The 19494-nt window shown below is 47.2% G+C and overlaps 1 protein-coding gene across 2 annotated transcripts in view; it reads left to right on the plus strand.

Annotated features, from left to right (window-relative positions):
- Positions 1 to 19494, plus strand: part of txndc16 (thioredoxin domain containing 16) — a 215085-nt gene that overhangs the window by 17209 nt on the left and 178382 nt on the right. For both annotated transcript variants that reach the window (XM_070879211.1, XM_070879212.1), the window contains exon 5: positions 13644 to 13718. In XM_070879211.1, the coding sequence (XP_070735312.1) occupies positions 13644 to 13718 (75 nt within the window). The remainder of the gene's footprint in view (positions 1 to 13643; positions 13719 to 19494) is intronic.

Here is a 19494-nt window from a genome sequence, read left to right on the forward strand (position 1 = left end):
GTAATTACTTTAAGTTTTTGAAATGTTAATGCATGTGAGCTTACAGTCTCATTAATGCTAAGCTATCTATTTGAGGACCCAAATATTTTCTCATCTTTTTTTCCTAAATCTGCAGACTCTGGGATATAGTTCTATGGGCACCAACTATCTTCCAATACTTTCTCCTTGTTGGTATTCCTGTGTGAGCCTAGTGAATGACAGCAGGTTGTTTGAGCATAATCCCATCCTCATTAGATGTCCACACAAGCAAACTTTTCAGCAGGAATCTCCACAGGACCAGAAACCCTTGCTAATTATTTTTCTCTTCTTTAATTCAGTGCTACTGAGACCAGGTTTAGTATCCTTATTGCCACCTTGATTAGGTAAATTGTCACAGTCTTTGGATTAAATCTGGCATGTTGTAACTTTAAAAAAAACTGGGTTTTGGGAGGACTGGTGGAACAGTGCTGTTGGTTCGCTCTACTTGCAAGTCAATTGCTGTCATGTTTTTGGAGATGTTGATATATGTGAGCTTGCAGTCTTATATTAGTGCCAAGCTATTTATTTGAGAATCACCAGTCTATTTGACATATGTCGGGTGTCAAAAGTATTTAAATGCTGGAAATCTGCATTGCAGTCTACCTTTCTGAAAGTAAAATTAAATAACCTGTTTCATGAGAGAAGATTGATACGATCATGGTGTGTCAAAAGACTGCTTGAGTAGTGTAAATTCAGTTGGATCTCCCAGTTCTGGAATTTCTCTGCTTCATTTCGACGCTTCCACATTACAGTGAGATGGTCCTTCATTGAGTGAAGAACATGTCCAAGTTACAATTATCAAATTATTAAGATTCTGAAAAACACACTTAAGATTTCATACATCTGATTACTTTTGAAACAATTTAAAGCGTTACATAAATTCAGCATTGTATAACTAAATTTTATCATTAGTTTTATCCTGAATTATATAATCTCATAGTGTAAAGTCTTTACTCAATGGCACAAAACCCACACGAGGCACATTCTATGGACAAGGTCACTCTATGACTTGAACTTTTATTCACAGGACCAAGAAGTGATGACCCTGCGTGGGACCTCCCTTTATATACCTGGATGACCAGGTAAGGAGTGTCTCCCACAAGTTCACCCCTGTGGTCAAGGTGTGCATTGCTTAAGCATACACAGTACTGCAGTTTTGTTACATAGAGGTTACATACATGACATCCCCCCCCCCACCCCCCCCCAAAGTCTTATTAGGATCACAGCTTAAGTCTTTCAGGTGGTCTACGCTCCCTCGTGGAGCGCCGCAGTTGGGGCTCTGGTTGTTGAGCCTTGGCGTGAGTGTCTGTCACCTGTGGTGATTCCGGCCTGTCCGGGCTGACCGCTGGGACTGTGCATGCTGCTGAATGTTCTTGTTGCTAGTTCACTGGCGGAGGTGTGAATACCATCTCATGATCTTCCTCGGGTTCCTCAGTGTCTATGCTGAACCTTTTTTTTACTTGGTCCAGATGCTTCCGGCATATCTGCCCATTGTTAAGTTTAACCACGATGACTCTGTTCCCCTCTTTGTCTATTACAGTACCCTCAAGCTATTTGGGCCCCATGGCATGATTGAGGATAAATGCGGGGTCATTTATTTCTATACATCTCCCCCTTGAGTTTCTGTCATGGTACTCGTTTTGTGACTGGCGCTTGCCCTCAACTATGTCGGTCAGGACTGGGTGAATGAGGGACAACCGAGTTTTGAGTGTTCGTTTCATAAGTAGCTCAGTGGGCAGGACCCCCGTGAGCGAGTGCGGTCGGGACCTATAGGCCAACAGGAGGCGCGATAGGCGGCATTGAAGGGAGGTTCCTTGAATCCGGAGCATGCCTTATTTAATGATTTGGACCGCACGTTTCACCTGGCCATTGGAGGCCGGCTTGAACTGTGCTGTCCTGACATGGTTGATGCCATTACCCGACATGAACTCCCGGAATTCGTAGCTCGTGAAACATGGGCCAATATCGCTAACAAGGATGTCGGCAAGTCGTGGGTTGCAAAGACCGCATGTAGACTCTCCACGGTGGTGGATGTCGTGCACGAATTCAAAATGATACACCCGATCCATTTTGAGTACGCATCTACCACAATGAGAAACATTTTTCCCATGAACGGGCCCGCGTAGTCTACATGAATACGTGACCATGGCCTGGTGGGCCAGAGCCACGGGCTGAGCGGGGCCTCCCTGGGGGTATTACCTAGCTTGGCACACATCGTGCACCTGCGAACACAGTGTTCCAGGTCTGAATCAATTCCCGGCCACCACACATGTGACCGGGCAATGGCCTTCATCAGAACGATGCCAGGATGCTCACTGTGGAGTTCCCTGATGAATGCCTCCCTGCCCCTTTTGGGCATGACTACCCGGCTGCCCCATAGTAGGCAGTCAGCTTGGATGGAGAGCTCATCCATCCGCCTGTGAAACGGTCTGACTTCCTCAGGGCATGCTCCGTGTGCGGGCGCCCAATCCCCAGTCAGGACACATTTCTTAATCAGAGATAGGAGAGGATCTTTGTTTGTCTAGATTTTGATCTGGCGGGCTGTGATGGGGGAGCCTCTGCTGTCAAAGGCATCAATGGTCATGAACATCTCAGCGCTTTGCTCCGCTGCCCCCTCGGCGGTGGCCAGTGGAAGCCTGCTGAGTGCGTCAGCACAATTTTCGGTGCCAGGCCAGTGCCGGATGGAATAGTCACAAGCAGCCAGCGTGAGAGCCCATCGTTGTATGCGGGCTGATGCGTTGGCATTGACAGCCTTGCTGTCTAACAACAGGGATGTTAACGGCTTGTGGTCCATTTCTAATTCGAACCTCCTGTCAAAAAGGTACTGATGCATTTTTTTTACACCATAGACACATGCGAGTGCCTCCTTCTCAACCATCCCATATCCCCGTTCTGCTTGAGAGAGCGACCTTGAAGCATAAGCCACAGGTTGTAGTTGGTCCTCAGCATTACTCTGCTGCAACACGCACCCGACCCCATAGGACGATGCATCACATGTCAGAACCAATTTCTTACAGTGATCGTACAGGGCCAATAACTTATTTGAACAAAGTAGGTTCCGCGCCCAATTGAAAGCCCGTTCTTGACAGTCCCCCCAAAACCAATCACAACCCTTACGCAGGAGCACATGAAGCGGCTCCAACAACGTGCTTAAGTTCGGCAGAAAGTTCCCGAAATAGTTCAAGAGTCCCAGAAATGAACGCAACTCCGATATGCTGCCGGGCCTGGGCGCTCGTCGAATCGCCCCTGTTTTGGATTCGGTGGGCCGAATCCCATCTGCAGCAACCCTCCTGCCCAGGAACTCAACCTCAGGAGCCAAAAAAAAACATTTAGACTTCTTGAGTCGCAGGCCTACCTAGTCCAGTCGGCGTAGCACCTCCTCCAGGTTGTGGAGATGTTCCTCGGTGTCACGACCCGTGATGAGGATGTCGTCCTAGAATACGATCGTTCCAGGAATGGATTTAAGCAGGCTTTCCATGTTTCTTTGAAAAATCGCGGCCGCTGATCGAATGCCAAATGGGCACCTGTTGTAAACGAACAGTCCCTTGTGCGTAGTGATGGTGGTCAGTAGTTTAGATTCGTCGGCCAGTTCATGGTTCATTTAGGCTGAAGTGAGATCCAACTTGGTAAACAGTTTGCCGCCTGCCAGCGGGCGAAAAGATCCTCTGCTCTCGGGAGCGGGTATTGGTCTTGCAGGGACACCCGATTGATAGTGGCCTTGTAGTCGCCACAGATCCTAACAGAACCATCCTCTTTTAGGACGGGAACGATGGGGCTCGCCCAGTCGCTGAATTCAACGGGTGAGATGATGCCCTCTCTCAGCAAACGGTCCAATTCGCTCTCAATTTTCTCCTGCATCACATACGGCACCGCTTTGACTTTGTGGTGCACTGGCCTGCCGTCCGGGGTGATGCGTATTACTACTTTGGTACCTTTGAACGTTCCGACGCCAGGTTGGAATAGTGACTCAAATTGTTGTAGGACTTGTGAGCACGAACTTCGCTCCACAGATGACATTGCGTGCACATCCCCCCATTTCCAGTTCATGTCAGCTAACCAGCTCCTTCCCAACAGTGCGGGACCATTGCCCGGGACAATCCAGAGCGGCAGCCGGTTCACTGATCCATTGTGTGTGACCGCCAACATTGCACTGCCTAGTACTGGAATGATTTCTTTGGTATACGTCCGTAGTTGTGTCTCAATGCGTTCTAGTTTGGGTCTACTGGCTTTGTGTGGTCATAGCTTTTCAAATTGTTGAACGCTCATGAGTGACTGGCTGGCCCCCGTGTCCAGCTCCATGCGTATAGGGATGCCGTTTAATAAAACTTTCATCATCATTGGTGGCGTTTTGGTATATGAGCTGTGAATGTTTGCCACATGAACCCGCTGAACTTCAGCGTCCATTGATTTTCCACAAAAGTCATCCTGCATCACAGACCCCTCTTCTGGTCCATCCGCCTTGTAAATTAGCCTGGTTACAGGCTTCCTGCACATTCGAGCTAAATGGCCAATGAGGTTGCAATTTCTGCAGACAAATTGTTGAAACCTGCAAGTCCTGGCAGAGTGTTTGCCCCCACACCTCCAGCATGAGCTGAGATTCCCATTGTTGTGAACAAAGGAGCTAAGACCCGGCATTCCTCGCTGATTGTCCCTTTGACTGCCCTTGAGTACCCTGGAGTACCCTGTTAGTGGGTGTCAATGGCCCTATCCCGGACCGCATTGTCCACTGTGATGGCGTAAATGTCCGTTCAGCCTGCCATTGTCTCTGTTGAAAACCTGCTCTGGGGTCTATTGCTGCCTGAGGTGTGTCGAACTGCCCTTGCCTACCTGCGGGGCTCTGAGTCGCGTTTATGATATTGACTCCCTGATCCCCCGCCGCGTTGGAGACAGAATTGCGCGCGTATATTATTTTGGTTTCCTCCTCCCCCGCCATGAAAGTCTGAGCCATCAACGCCGCTGCTTCCAACGTCAAGTCCTTGGTCTCAATTAACTTTCGGAAAATCTCCGCATGACCGATGCCCTCAATAAAGAAATCCCTTAACATCTCCCCCCTGCAGGTGTCTGTGAACTTACAAAGGCTGGCCAAACGCAACGAAGTCCGGTATGCTCTGTCTTTCACGACGTCGGTGGGTATAGAATCTCTGTCGGGCCATGTGTATGCTGCTTGCTAGTTTGGGGTGCTCACCGATTAGTTTGCTGAGCTCTTCAAAGGTTTTGTCCGCTGGCTTTTCGGGTGCCAGTAGGTCCTTCATGAGCACGTAAGTCTTAGATCCACAGCTGGTCAGCAGATATGCCCTTCGCTTGATGGCTGCTGCATCTCCCAGCCATTCTTTCATGACAAAGCTTTGCTGGAGCCCCTCAATGAAACCGTCCCAATCCTCACCAACACAGTACCGTTCCACTGTGCTACCGGTGGCCATTCTCGTGGGTCGTTGCTGCCCGTTTCTCGTCGCCAATGTAAAGTCCTTAATCAATGGCACAAAACCCACATGAGGCACATTCTATGGACAAGGTCACTCTATGACCTGAACCTTTATTCACAGGACCAAGAAGTGACGACCCTGCGTGGGACTTCCCTTTATATACCTGGATGACCAGGTAAGGAGTGTCTCCCACAAGTTCACCCCCTGTGGTCAAGGTGTGCATTGCTTAAGTATATACAGTACTGCAGTGGTGTTACATAGAGGTTACATACATGACACATAACTTGGTGTTTTCCATCTTTTGGAGTGAACGGGAGCGTATGATGGGCAGCTCATGCAACCTCTGATGTGAAATTTTGCAGTAAAGGGATCATTGTTTATTCTGTGGCACACTGTTCCTATTCATGGCATAAATTTCAGTTCATGGGTGATGCAGATCAGCCTATGGAAACTATTTTGCCGTGACAGTTGGAATAGTGCTCAAATTGTTTGGCACCATTCACTGTCCTGAGCAATACGGTAACTAGTGGTGGCTGTCAGTATCTCCAGTCCAATATTATAGCCTTACCCATGACTGAAGAGGGATCTGAAAGGCATTGATTAGCAGATTTAAAGGCTATTTGTCCCAATTCAGGTTCTGAGGGCTAGCATTTCCATTGCTTCACCGCCCGGTTTCTCAGCGGTATTGTTCGTTTTGGGCGAGAACCGTGTCGGTGAAAAATTTCACAGCTGAGTTCCGCCGGCGGTTTCGAAGTACCCCTGGGGAGCGGACCGCCAGCGTGCACCGTCCACAGATTGCCATTGCCCGATTTTTGGCTCAGCGGTGGCCCGTAGGTAAGTATATAAAAACAAAATGCCCACGAGAAGCAGCGGAGCTGGGCGGTAGGTAAGTAGCCCTGCAAAAAAAGTTAAGTAAATGGGTTTTTACTAATTATTTTAAAATTATCTTGCAGTGATTTAAATGAAAAGGGTCCTGAGAATATTTTACTGTTTTTTTTTTTAATTATACATTTTCTGAAAAAATACTTTTTGTGTTTTTCTCCTCCTAGGCCCAACCCGCAGCCTCGGTGTTAATTTTGGTAATTATCGCCCATTTTTTTTAAGAACTGCCCAATTGGCCCAAGATTCAATTTTTTTCGCTGAGATTCGGGCTGTAAGGCCCATTTTTTTTTTTCGCTGGGTGGATTTTTTTCTTTTTATGGAATTTTTCGGCAGTGATAATTTGGGAATCAGAGCGGTATTTGGGGCGGAAATCCGGCGCTGGCGGATTATTTGGAAATTCTAGCCTTTAGAGTCATAGAGTCATTAAGACACAGAAGGAGGCCCTTCGGCCCATTGCGTCCATGCCGGCTCTCTTAGAGCAATCCAGTCAGTCCCATTCCCCCACTCTATCCCCGTAGCCCTGCAAGTTTATTTCCTTCAAGTGCCTATCCAATTTCCTTTTGAACTCATTGATCGTCGCTGCTTCCACCACCCTTGTTGACAGCGAGTTCCGGGTCATTATCACTCGCTGTGTAAAAAAAGTTCTTCCTCCCATTCCCCTGTATCTTTGCCCAAAATCTTAAATCTGTGTCCCCTAGTACTTGTACCATCAGCTAATGGAAACAGCCTTTCTCTGTCTACCTTATCCAAACCTGTCATAGTCTTGTACACCTCTATCAAATCTCCTCTCAACCTCCTTTGCTTCTCCAACCTAACCTTGTAGCTAGAACCATTCTGACTCTGCACCCTCTCAAGGATCTTCACATCTTTTCTAAAGTGTGCTTACGAGAACTGGACACAATACTCTAGTTATGGCTTAACCAGAGCTTTATAAGTGTTCAGCATAACTTCTCTGCTTTGGTACTCTATACCTCTATTTATTAAGCCCAAGATCCCATATGCTTTGCTAACTACTGTCTCAATATATCCTGACACCTTCACGGATCTATGCACATGATCCCCAGGTCTCTCTGTCCCTGCACACTCTTTAGAACTGTGCCATTATGTCTATATTGCCTCTCCCTATCCCTTCTACCAAAATGCATCACCTCACACTTCTCTGTATTAAATTCCATCTGCCACTTGTCTGCCCATTATGCTAGCCTATCTATGTCCTGTTGCAGTCGATTGGTATCATCCTGTTGATGAATATAGTTTAGGATCAGGATTACACTGAGAAGTGAAGAGTGCTGTGGTCTTTCTCATCTTCAATTGCAGCAAAGTCCTAATGCAGGTTAAATTTGAGCTGTATAAGACGCAGTACAAAGAGTCGTCATTCATGGTTTCAAGCTCGTAGCTATGCAGAAGAAGGGCTTCCTTTGGTCAAAGATCAGTACTGAGATGTGAAGTGCATTTGTGACAAAAAGTGGAAGGAGGGTGTTTTGTATGGAGAAAGAGTCAGACTGAACACTGTGAGCTTAAAGTAAAGTGTGACTGTAGTCTTTTATTGCAGGTCTCCAGAGTGCCTCTCCAACCTGTGAAGCCTCCTTAAATACCTGTGCTCCCAGGGGATTATGGCATCCCTTGGCACTCCAGGGGATGAGCCCTCTGGTGGCTGTACAGAGTAAATAGAAGTCCACATATATAACAACACTTCCCCCCCCCCCCCCGCCCCAAAGTCAGTAGTGTAACTATTTACAATGTGAGTCGATCTGGGGCCCTTCTTGCCCTGGTTGATTGTCTCGGTGTGAAAGCTGGTGTTGTTGAATCATTTGTTGGGCCCTCGCTGGCCTGCTGTGCAGCTGGCCTTGCTGGGCTGCCGTGTGTGTTGGGCCCTGCAAGGCTGCTGTAGATGATGGGTTCTGCTTCGTGGTCAACTGTGGTGTCGGTTGCCACTGGTGTGTATGTTGGGAGATCAAAAAAGGTAGGTTCCAAAGTGGGTTGCTCAGGATAGTCCGTGAATCTGAGTTTGATTTGGTCCAAGTGTTTCCGGTGAATGAATCCATTTGCCCCGAAACACCCTGCTTCCCTCCTTGGCCATGACAGTGCCGGGAAGCTACTTGGGACCTTGTCCATAATTTAATACAAATACAGGATCATTGATTTCAATCTCGCGTGACATATTTCCGCTATCATGGTGTGCACTTTTTGAAGCCGCTTGCTCTCTACCTGTTCATGTAGATCAGGGTGAACTAACAAGAGCCTTGTCTTAAGTGCTCTTTTCATGAGCAGTTCAGCAGGTGGGATCCCAGTGAGTGAGTGGGGTCTCGTGCGGTAGCAAAGCAGGACTCGAGATAGGCGAGTCTGCAATAAGCCTTCAGTTCCCCTCTTCAAGCCTTGCTTGATGGTTTGCACTGCTCTCTCTGCCTGACCATTGGTAGCTGGTTTAAACGGGGCAGATGTGACATGTTTGATCCCGTTACGGGTCATGAATTCTTTGAACTCAGCACTGGTAAAACATGGCCCATTGTCGCTCACCAGGGCATCGGGTAGGTGGTGTGTGGCAAACATGGCCTGCAGGCTTTCAGTGGTGGCAGCGGACGTGCTAGCCGACATTATCTCACATTCAATCCACTTGGAGTACGCGTCTACAACCACAAGGAACATTTTACCCAAGAATGGGCCTGCATAGTCGACGTGTACCCTAGACCACGGTTTGGAGGGCCAAGATCATAAACTTAGCGGCGCCTCCCTGGGTACATTGCTTAACTGCGAGCATGTATTACATCTGTGAACGCAGGACTCTAAGTCTGCATCGATACCGGGCCACCACACGTGGGATCTGGCTATCGCTTTCATCATTACGATGCCTGGGTGGGTATTGTGGAGGTCATTGATGAAGGTGTCTCTGCCCTTCTTGGAGACCACTACTCGATTGCCCCACAGAAGGCAGTCTGCATGTATAGACATTTCATCTTTGCGCCGCTGGAACGGCTTTATCTCTTCCTGCATTTCCACTGGGACACTAGACCAGCTCCCGTGAAGCACACAGCTTTTGACTAGAGATAATAAGGGATCCTGGCTTGTCCAGGTTTTGATCTGCCGGGCAGTGACGGGGGATTGCTCATTCTCAAATGCTTCCATAACCATGGCTAGATTTGCGGGCTGCGCCATTTCCACCCCCGTGGTGGGCAATGGCAGCCTACTGAGAGCATCGGCGCAATTTTCTGTGCCTGGCCTGTGGCGGATGGCGTAGTTGTATGCGGACAATGTGAGCGCCCATCTCTGGATGTGGGCCGATGCATTGGTATTTATCCCCTTACTCTCGGAAAACAGGGCTATAAGTGGCTTATGGTCAGTTTCCAATTCGAATTTTAGCGCAAACAGGTATTGATACATTTTCTTTACCCCGTAGACACACGTTAATGCTTCTTTTTCAATCATGCTTTAGGCTCTCTTGGCCTTAGACAGACTCCTGGATGCATAAGCAACCGGTTGCAGTTTCCCAAAATCATTAGCTTGTTGCAATACACACCCGATGCCATATGACGATGCATCACATGCTAGTACCAAACGCTTATATGGGTCATACAACACAAGCAATTTGTTTGAGCATAACAATTTTCTCGCTTTTACAAAGGCATTTTCTTGGCTTTTGCCCCAAACCCATTCACCCCCTTTTCATAGTAAGACATGTAGTGGTTCTAGCAGGGTGCTGAGACCCAGTAAGAAGTTACCAAAGTAGTTCAAGAGTCCCAGAAACGACCGCTGCTCCGTTCTGTGGCCTCGGTGCCACTTCGAGCATTTTAACCTGAGCCCCACGCGGTTGAGTCGACTAAGAACCTTCTCCAGGTTCTGCAGGTGCTCGACTGTGTTCCGACCTGTGACCAAGATGTCGTCCTGGAAGACCAAGGTGTGCGGGACCGACTTCAGTAAACTTTCCATGTTTCTCTCGAATATCGCCGCCGCTGATCGGATTCCAAATGGGCATCTGTTATAAACAATAAGACCTTTGTGCGTGTTGATGCAGGTGAGGGCCTTCGATGATTCCTCCAGTTCCTGCGTCATGTAGGCTGAAGTCAGATCTAGCTTCGTGAATGTCTTTCCTCCCGCCAGCGTTGCAAAGAGGTCGTCGGCTTTTGGTAGTGGGTATTGGTCCTGCAGGGAGAAACGATTGATAGTTACTTTGTAATCGCCACAGATTCTGACGGTGCCGTCTCCCTTGAGGACGGGGACAATAGGACTGGCCCACTCGCTGAATTCGATCGGTGAAATGATGCCCTCTCGTTGCAGCCGGTCTAGCTCGATCTCTACCCTTTCATCATGTACGGTACTGCTCTTGCCTTGTGATGGATGGGTCCGCCCCTGAAATTAGGTGGATCTGCACTTTTGGTCCTTGGAATTTCCCGATGCCTGGTTCGAACAGCGAAGGTAATTTGTTTAAGACCTGGGCACACGAAGTGTCGTCAGTAGGTGATAGCGCTCGGATGTGGTCCCAGTTCCAGCGTATCTTTCCCAGCCAGCTCCTGCCGAGCAACGTGGGACCATCGCCCGGTACCACCCAGAGTGGTAGTTTGTGCACCGCTCCATCATAGGAGACCTTTATGGTAGCACTGTGTAAGTTCTTAGTTTCGTGCGAGCTGGAGTCAAGACTGGCCTTGAGGTCTTGTTGCACCATAACCTTTCGAAAGTCTTTTTGCCCATGGCTCGTGTCTGTGTCCAGCTCCATTGACACCAGGAGTCCAATTTAGTTCAACATTTACCATTATCGGGGGACAATTTGTGGTAAATGTGTGCACCCCATGTTCCTCTGCCTCCTCAGTCTGAAACTGTGGTTCGTCGTGATCCTCCATGGATCTGTCCTCCTCTGCAACATAGTGGTTTGCGGTTTGTAGGTTTAACAGGCTTTGCAGCTTGCCTGCACACTCGTTGGAGGTGTCCCATTGTTCCACAGCCCTTGCAAACGTACTCTTTGAATCGGCATGAATGGAAACGATGATCACCTCCACAGCGCCAACAAGGTGTTAATGGCCTCGCATTCATCACCCTTGATGGTGGACTCTGAGTCATCTGTGTAGCTGCAGGTATGTGTGACCTGCCCTGTACTTTACGATTCGAAAACAACATCACTTTGTTCACAGTACTTGTAGCAGCACTTGTGTGCTGAGAGATTTGCTTCGTATTGTCACTGGTGGCAATGAGCACCTGGGCTATCGCTATGGCCTTACTCAAGGTTGGGGTCTCTACAGTCAAAAGTTTGCAAAGTATGGTTTCATGGCCAATGCCAAGTACGAAAAAGTCTCTGAGCATGTGCTCCAAATGTCCTTCAAATTCGCAATGTCCAGCAAGGCGTCTTAGTTCGGTGACATAACTCATCACTTCCTGACCTTCAGATCTTTTCTGGTGTAGAACCGGTATCTCGCCATCAGAATGCTTTCCTTCGGGTTCAAATGCTCTCGGACCAGTGTGCACAAATCGTCGTACGATTTCTCCATGGGTTACGCTGGAGTGAGCAGATTCTTCATGAGGTCATACGTTGGTGCCCCACAGACGGTGAGGAGGATCGCCCTTCATTTGACAGCGCTCGCTTCCCCATCTAGCTCATTGGCCACAAAGTATTGGTCGAGTCACTCCACAAGTTTCCCAATCATCTCCCTCCGAAAATTTCTCCAGGATGCCCACTGTTCTCTGAATCTTTGGGTTCGCTATCTGTATCTCGTCACCAGTTGTTATGTATGGAGAAAGAGTCAGACTGAACACTGTGAGCTCAAAGTAAAGTGTGACCGTAGTCTTTTATTACAGGTCTCCAGAGTGCCTCTCCAACCTGTGAAGTCTCCTTAAATACCTGTGCTCCCAAAGCATTATGGGATCCCTTGGGACTCCAGCGGATGAGTCCTCTGGTGGCTGTACAGAGTAAATATAAATCCACATATATAACAGAGGGCTCTGCCTTACACTGACCTGTCACTTCGCACCCTGAAAGGAGAGTTAATCTTGGCATGCCTTTCCAAAGCTGCTCATGTGAGAACATGAATTGAGCAGTTGATAATGAGTAAGCATGGGGCACTCAATTTAGATATCTAAGACAACAAAGTGACTGACATGTTGCCAGATGACCTACATAATTTCATGGTGCTGAAGATGGATGCATGTTATATAGCTGATCAGTAAACTAATGCTTGAGACAACATCTGCTGGAAAGTGCTCTCTGGAGATTGTATACAAGTAGCTGTGCTAATTTAGCCATGGTTCAGTGTTTATCACAATTGGGTTGCAGAGAGACCTGAAGTTGCACCTCCAGCACCAGTTATATTGTGTATGATGTGTCTATGTTGTGATCAGGAAGATGGTGGAAATGCAGTCATGTATTTCATGGGGATTGTGCTGCACATTATACTGTTTATGAAGCGTTCTGATACCTGTTATCTATCTACCCAGTGAGGGCTAAAACTGATGATTGTCAGTTCTCTATGGCCAACTAGTGTTTCCCAACTTTACACCAGTGACTACCCTTCAGAAGTACTTCATTGGTTGTTGGTGCTTTGGCATGTCCTGCGATGATTGATTGTATAGCTAGCCTGGCTCATTCTTGAGATTCAGAGGGGCAGTCCTGGATTTCATCCCACTATTCTCCAGATAACTCTGCAAACTGATACTTGCCAAGATTAACTCTCCTTTCAGGGTGCAGAGTGACAGGATGGTGTAGGTCAAAAGTATGATAGTCTTAGCTGCAAGGGTAGTTTTCAATGTTCTGGTAGACTGCAGCTTTAGCTGGAAAAGCTCCAGCTGTATCCTTGCATTCACACAGAGATCCCTAACCTTGGTTCTTGCATAAGTTCTCTAGTTTTAGGTAACTGGGGCTGTGTGGCCCTCCAGGAAGAGAATATGCACCCCATATTGGGGCAGTGCAGCCTCTGCTTCTGTGCATTTCTCAATATCTTGATTTGGACTCTTAATTATAGTGATGAGTTTTTACATATGTCAAACATCTGGCGGACCCAAAATAAATCTTCTTTTTCCAATGTGGCTTGCCTCTATTTCTGAATAAATCTCCCATTTTTCTCTTTGTTCGGTACTATACATAATATCTTACAATGATAACCTAAATGGAGGTGAGGAAATGTACAGCAACAGAAAACAAGACCTAAGGTTAATTGTGGGTCAATTTGCTGAAAATGTCTTCCTTGTAGTTATGCAGTCCTTAATCACAATTACATCTGATGGGGAGTTTTTAAAAGAAATGTTCCAACTATAAAAAGTTTGTGGTCTTTCTAACAAGCTATATATAATGAAGATTGCTAATTGATACTTAAACATATTTGTTTCTTTTCTCTTTAATAGGGGTAATATAATGCTGAGGAGTTTTGCAACTGATACATTGTTTGATGTGGATGCAATTGTAGCAAATGTATTATTGTAAGTATGTTCTGAAGTAGTTCCATTTTGAGCTCAATTACTGCAAAAAGTGAAATTAACAAGAACAAATAGTCATAGAAATGTAAATAAGGTTTCCTAGCTTTTTCAGTAGAGGTTGATGTGATATGTTATGTATTGCGAAAGTTAAGCCTCCTTGGGTGTCAACGCGCAAGATGTTTTTCTTTATTAATTGGAAAGATGAAATGAGAGCATTTATTGATTTGATTCAGAGAATTGAGTTACACTGAACTTGTATTTCACCATGTTTCCTTTTGGTATCTATCTTATAAATGCTACATACCAAATGTAAGGTCAGGATCTGGACTAGCATTTTATTTGGTACAGAATTACTATTATCACAGGTAGCAATATCCTTTTAATTGGCTCTTTGCTCTGAATATACTGGGATATCATCCCGAGAAAGATGTATTTTTTCACTTTTCCTTCACCTCCCCTTCCTGAAGACCCACACCTGTTACTGGATAATGATCAGCAGTGGGACTTCTGGCTGACTTTCCCTTTCTTTAACCCAGAGTGGAGAGGTTCTATAGCATTTATTTTCAAGAGTAGTTGTCCTGGACAACATGCATCCCTCAACCTTCACCAAAACAGACTAACTGTTCATTCATCCTTGCTGTTTGTGGGACCCTGTTGTGCACAAATTAGCTGCGACCTTTACCTACACAATACTGTAGTGTTGACACTTCAAAAGTAATTCATTAGCTCTGAAGCACTGAGTGAGAGAAAGGTTGAATTAGAATATCTGAAAAATCTCATGGAATGTAGCCATAATTGATTTATAATGAACAAATATATAGCCAACACCAACACGTTCCATCTATTGGGCTCAATTTTCCCGGGTGATTTGTGCCGTTTTTTCTGGCATATTTATTTTTTTCAAAGTATCCCCCTGCAATCTGCACTGGTGTAACTGAGCTAGTTACGATTTTTGTAGCTGAGTTTTATTTGATGTTCCCTCATGACTGCGCCGGTTTTCATAATTTTTCGCAGTTTGGTCAAAAATCTTTCCTCCTAGGTCAGCGTATCTGGCCACTCCCGAAAAACCTTCTGGTGAGTTAGCAGAAAGCAGTGCACATTGACAAATCGGCGCTGAAAGACGCCATTGTTTTTAATCGAAGATTTTGGAGGGAGTCAAGAACACTCTAAAAATCAATAATAAAGTTTAATTTCTTTTACCTGTCAATGTAGTAAATGGAAGTTTTTTGGATTTCAGAAGTTTTCATTTTTTTTCTTACTTACATGCCGCCACCGAACGTCTTCAAGCAGGGCTGGTGGACCGTAGCTTTGGCCGGCAGAATCGATCCCGTGCCCGGATACAGCGGCTCGGGGCTCAGCTGGAAAGCAAGCGCGGGGGTGGGGGGTGGAGGAGAGGGAGGTGCCGACTGATCGGAAGCCTTCTGCATCGAGCCTGGGGAGCGAGGTGCCGATCGGAAGATTTCTGAAGACTGCAATGCATTTGGGGGAGGGGGAGGAGGGGGTTAGCGGGGTGGGGGAGAGGAGAGGAGAGAGAGAGGGAGGTGCCGATCGGAAGGCTTATGCACAATGAGCCTGGGGAGGGAGGTGCCGATCTTAAGCCTTCTGCACTTAGCCTGGGAAACGAGGTGCTGATCGGAAAGCTTCTGAAGACTGCAATGAATTTGGGGGAGGGAGGGGGGGAAGGGGAGAAGTCACAAGACTGTAATTAGTTGGGGGAGAAGGGGGGAAGGAGCAGTCGCAAGACATGGGTGTGGTCCATCCATGCAGACCTTGGTGAGAGAGAACGTGTCCTGCCTGCCAGCTTGCCATTTTGAGCTTCTTGCAAAGGTAAAATTTAACTATGGGTCAATACTGACAATGCCATACCTTGTGTGAGCCTTCTGAATGATGGTGCTATGTAGGAGACAATTGATTCGACGTCATCACATAAGGAACATCAGAGCCCGTAGGGTGCTGGGCAGGAGGCCTTACCCACGTCAGGTATATCGAGACAGACATTCGTACCTGCACCTGAGTGATGTAGACTGTGTCAGAAGGCTGCATTTCTACAAAGAAGTTGTAACTGAGATCTGTGAATTGGTGAAAGCAGACCTGCAACCTAGAAGCGTCAGGAGGACTGCTTTGTCAGTTGAAGTGAAGGTTGCAGCTGCACTTTCATTCTATGCCTCCGGATCATTTCAAGCTACAACTGGGGATGTGTGCGCCATCTCTCAACATGTAAGACATGTCTGCATTTGGCAGGTGACAGCTGCTGTATATGCACAGAGGAATGAATACATAAAGTTCCCCATAACTGCCCAAGCAATGCGTGACAGAGCTGTGGGCTTCTCCAGGATTGCTGGCTGCCCAAAGGTACAGGGCTGCATTGATTGTACCCACATCACCTTGCGAGCATCTTTGGAGGATTCTGAGATGTACAGCAACAGAAAAGGCTTCCACTCCATTAATGTACAGCTCGTGTGTGACGACATGCATTGCATCATGTCAGTCGATGCAAGTTACCCTGGGAACACCCATGATGCGTTCATCCTATGTGAGAGCGTTATATCTGCCATGTTTCAGCAGCAGCAGTCAAACGGGCAGAGCTGACTACTGGGAGACAAAAGGGTACGGCCTAGTCAAATGGCCCATGACGCCCCTAAACATAACCCGGACGGAAGCTGACTAGGAATACAACATGTCATTGCGATGCGCAGCATTATAGAGAGAACCATTGGCATCTTGAAACAGTGTTTCGGATGCCTGGACCGTTCTGGAGGCTACTTGCTGTACTCCCCTGATATTGTCGGTCAGTTCACTGTTGTGTGCTGCATGCTGCATAACTTAGCCATCATGAGGCAGCAGCAGCTGGTAGGAGAAATCCTACCTGTGGTGAGAGTGGCTGATGATAATGATGAGGAAGATGCAGATGACGAGCAGGAGGACAAGGACGAGGAAGCCATGCAAGTACCTGAACCCGCAGCACGATGGCGAAGGAGGGCGGGCCATCGTGCCCCTTTAACGATTGCTCGAGCCTTGCACCAGCAGCTCATCCGTGAACACTTTGCTGCTGCCTGAGGGCTCAGCGACAACTATTCCACATGGATCATGTTTACTGTTTGGACCTGTTCCGTAATGTGTTGTGTTAATGGAACAAATGATGGAAATAATTCTTATTTACTTCAAAAGTTGTGTTAATAATGGAACGAATAATGGAAATGATTCATATTTAATTTAAAATATATTTTATTCAAAAGTTTAACAAACAGTTCTTTGTACTTAACTGTAATAAAATTATTTTTATATCAAACTTTAAAGGTTTCAGTTACGATCACTTACAAACTTTAATATAACTTACAAAACTCTTAAGATCACTTACTAACTTTTAAACTTGTAAATTTACATAACTTACAAAAATCTTTTAATTTGAGAACAACAGTAACAATAATAATAATAACAAAAACAACAACAGCAGCAAAGACAGGCTGCACCCATCTCTCCTCCACCTTATTCTCAGACCGCCCGCTGCGCTTGTTCTTGGTGACTCCACCACCCCTGCCCGCAGGCGGTGGCGCAGTGTTTCTGGGGTTGGCACCAAGCTTATTCTTTCTAAGATCTCGGGTAGTGCGCACCTGTTGAGGGGGGTGGGGGGACGGCAGGCAGCAATGTGCAGGGCCCGGCTTGGGGCTCTTCAGAGGCTGGTGTAGGGATTCTGTCAATGGGCGCGGGGTCTGGGCGTGTTCCCTTATTGCAGCAGCTAACTCACACATGCCATCCCTCATGAGCCCTGACAGTGTCTCAGTGACGTACAACATTCCCTCCCTCATGTTGAGCAAAACTGTCTCTACCTGTGACATTCCCCCCCTCGTGTTCAGTGATGGTGTTTGCACCATCTCTGATATTCCCTCCCTGATGTTCACTGACAGTGCATCACCTACGTGTCTCCCCACTCATTGCCATCATCTGAAGCACATCTGTTAAATCCTGCATCTCAGGAGAGTGCGGTCCAGCTCTCTGTCCCCTCCTCCCCACGGGTGTGGCTCGCATCCCACCACTGGGACCCGCAACCTGGGATGGTGGGACCCTGGGTGTGCCCCGCTGCACCCCACCAGTGGGGCCTTGGGTGTACCTCGCTGAACTGGGACCTGCAGCCTCGGAAGGTGGGGCCTTGGGTGTACCTCGCTGAACTGGGACCTGCAGCCTCGGACATTTGGAAACCATGGAACGTCCCACCAGCACTCAAACCACTAGTCACAGATGGGGCTGTTACCGCAATGAGCGGCACCTCCTCCAAAGTCAGTAAAACAGTGGGGGGCTTCATCCAGTTCCATCCCCTCACCCCCATGTTCTTGGTCTGGAGGGTTGGATTCGAAGATGTTATCCTGTTCAGGCTGGTCCTCATCTGAATTTTCTTCTACATCGTCCGGGTCGGCCTCAAGTTCTGCAAACTATAACAGAACATAGACAAATGGTTAGCAGCAGAGAGGGGGGGGGGCAGGGTGGGTGGCATGAGTAGGCTCACACAGCACAGGCAGCAGCAGGCTGATTTGAAGGACCACGATGAATGATCGCACATTGCATCAACCGAAGTGTAGCTGATGGAGACATCCCCAGGAACTGAAGCATAGCTAGCCCACGCAGTATGTAACATTTAGTGAAGCCAGACTCTGGAATTTGCAGGACTTACCCTCTCCCTCAAGTGTGGGCTCAGCTTGTGCAGTGGTGATTGCTTTTCTCCATGCAGGACCCATCAAAGCAGCGACCCTCTCTTCCAAGAGTTCTTTCTCGTTTGTTATGTGCCACTTTCCTCTGCAAAGATGAACACGTAACTTTTTAAAGAGGGTGTCTTTTCTGGGTGGGACATATACAGCTGATCACATTTACAATTGCAATTGCATTGAATAAATGAAAATATTACTTATACTAACTACTTGACTAGGGTCCTGCCACTTCTTTTTACACTGGCCTCCAGATCTCGTGGTGGTCACCATTGCGCTGTAATCTTCTTCACCTTGGTTCCAGCATTTCTTCATTTCTTTGCGTGGAACTTTTATGTGACCTCTGCTGGTGTCCAGCTCCTGCCATCTGTTCTCAATCACAGTAACTAATGCCTCCACTTCATCCTGTAAGAAATTCTTGGTCCTTGCACCGCGTTGCATCTTGTATTGCTGCAGCTGCGATTCTTCCAATGCTCTCACACATCACTTCTTCTCACACACATAGCTGGCTCTTTAAAAATGGCTGATTGCCAACTCTGAGCTGTATCGTGCATGCGCGTCCATTACAACGACGTCAAAAACATCACTTTTTTTGTCGCGCATGTGCAGAAGATGCAGCATCGGTTTTTCGGTGCAGACAGCAGGCTCCACTCCCTGAGGCAACTGGACACGCTGCGTGGCGCCAAATTCGCATTATAGATCGGGGAAACTTTGGCAAAATATTTCCGTCGCATTTCTAGCCTTGAAAAACGGGAGTAACTCTGGCAATATGCACGAAAACAGGCTTGGGCAAAATTGAGCCCATTAAATTTGCCTTGGGGCTGGAAGGTGATGAATGTCACTTTTCTGATGAGATGATCATTATCATCATAGGCAGTCCCTTGAAATCGACTTGCTTCCACTCTAAAAGTGAGTTCTCAGGTGGTTGTACAGTCCAATGCGGGAATTACAGTCTCTCTCACAGGTGGGACAGACAGTGGTTGAAGGAAAGGGTGGGTGGGGAGCCTTGTTTGCCACACGCTCCTTCCGCTGCCTGCGCTTGGTTTCTGCATGTTCTCGGCGATGAGACTCGAGATGCTCAA

The sequence above is a fragment of the Pristiophorus japonicus genome, chromosome 4 (assembly GCF_044704955.1).
Source record: "Pristiophorus japonicus isolate sPriJap1 chromosome 4, sPriJap1.hap1, whole genome shotgun sequence".
NCBI classification, from domain to species: domain Eukaryota; kingdom Metazoa; phylum Chordata; class Chondrichthyes; family Pristiophoridae; genus Pristiophorus; species Pristiophorus japonicus.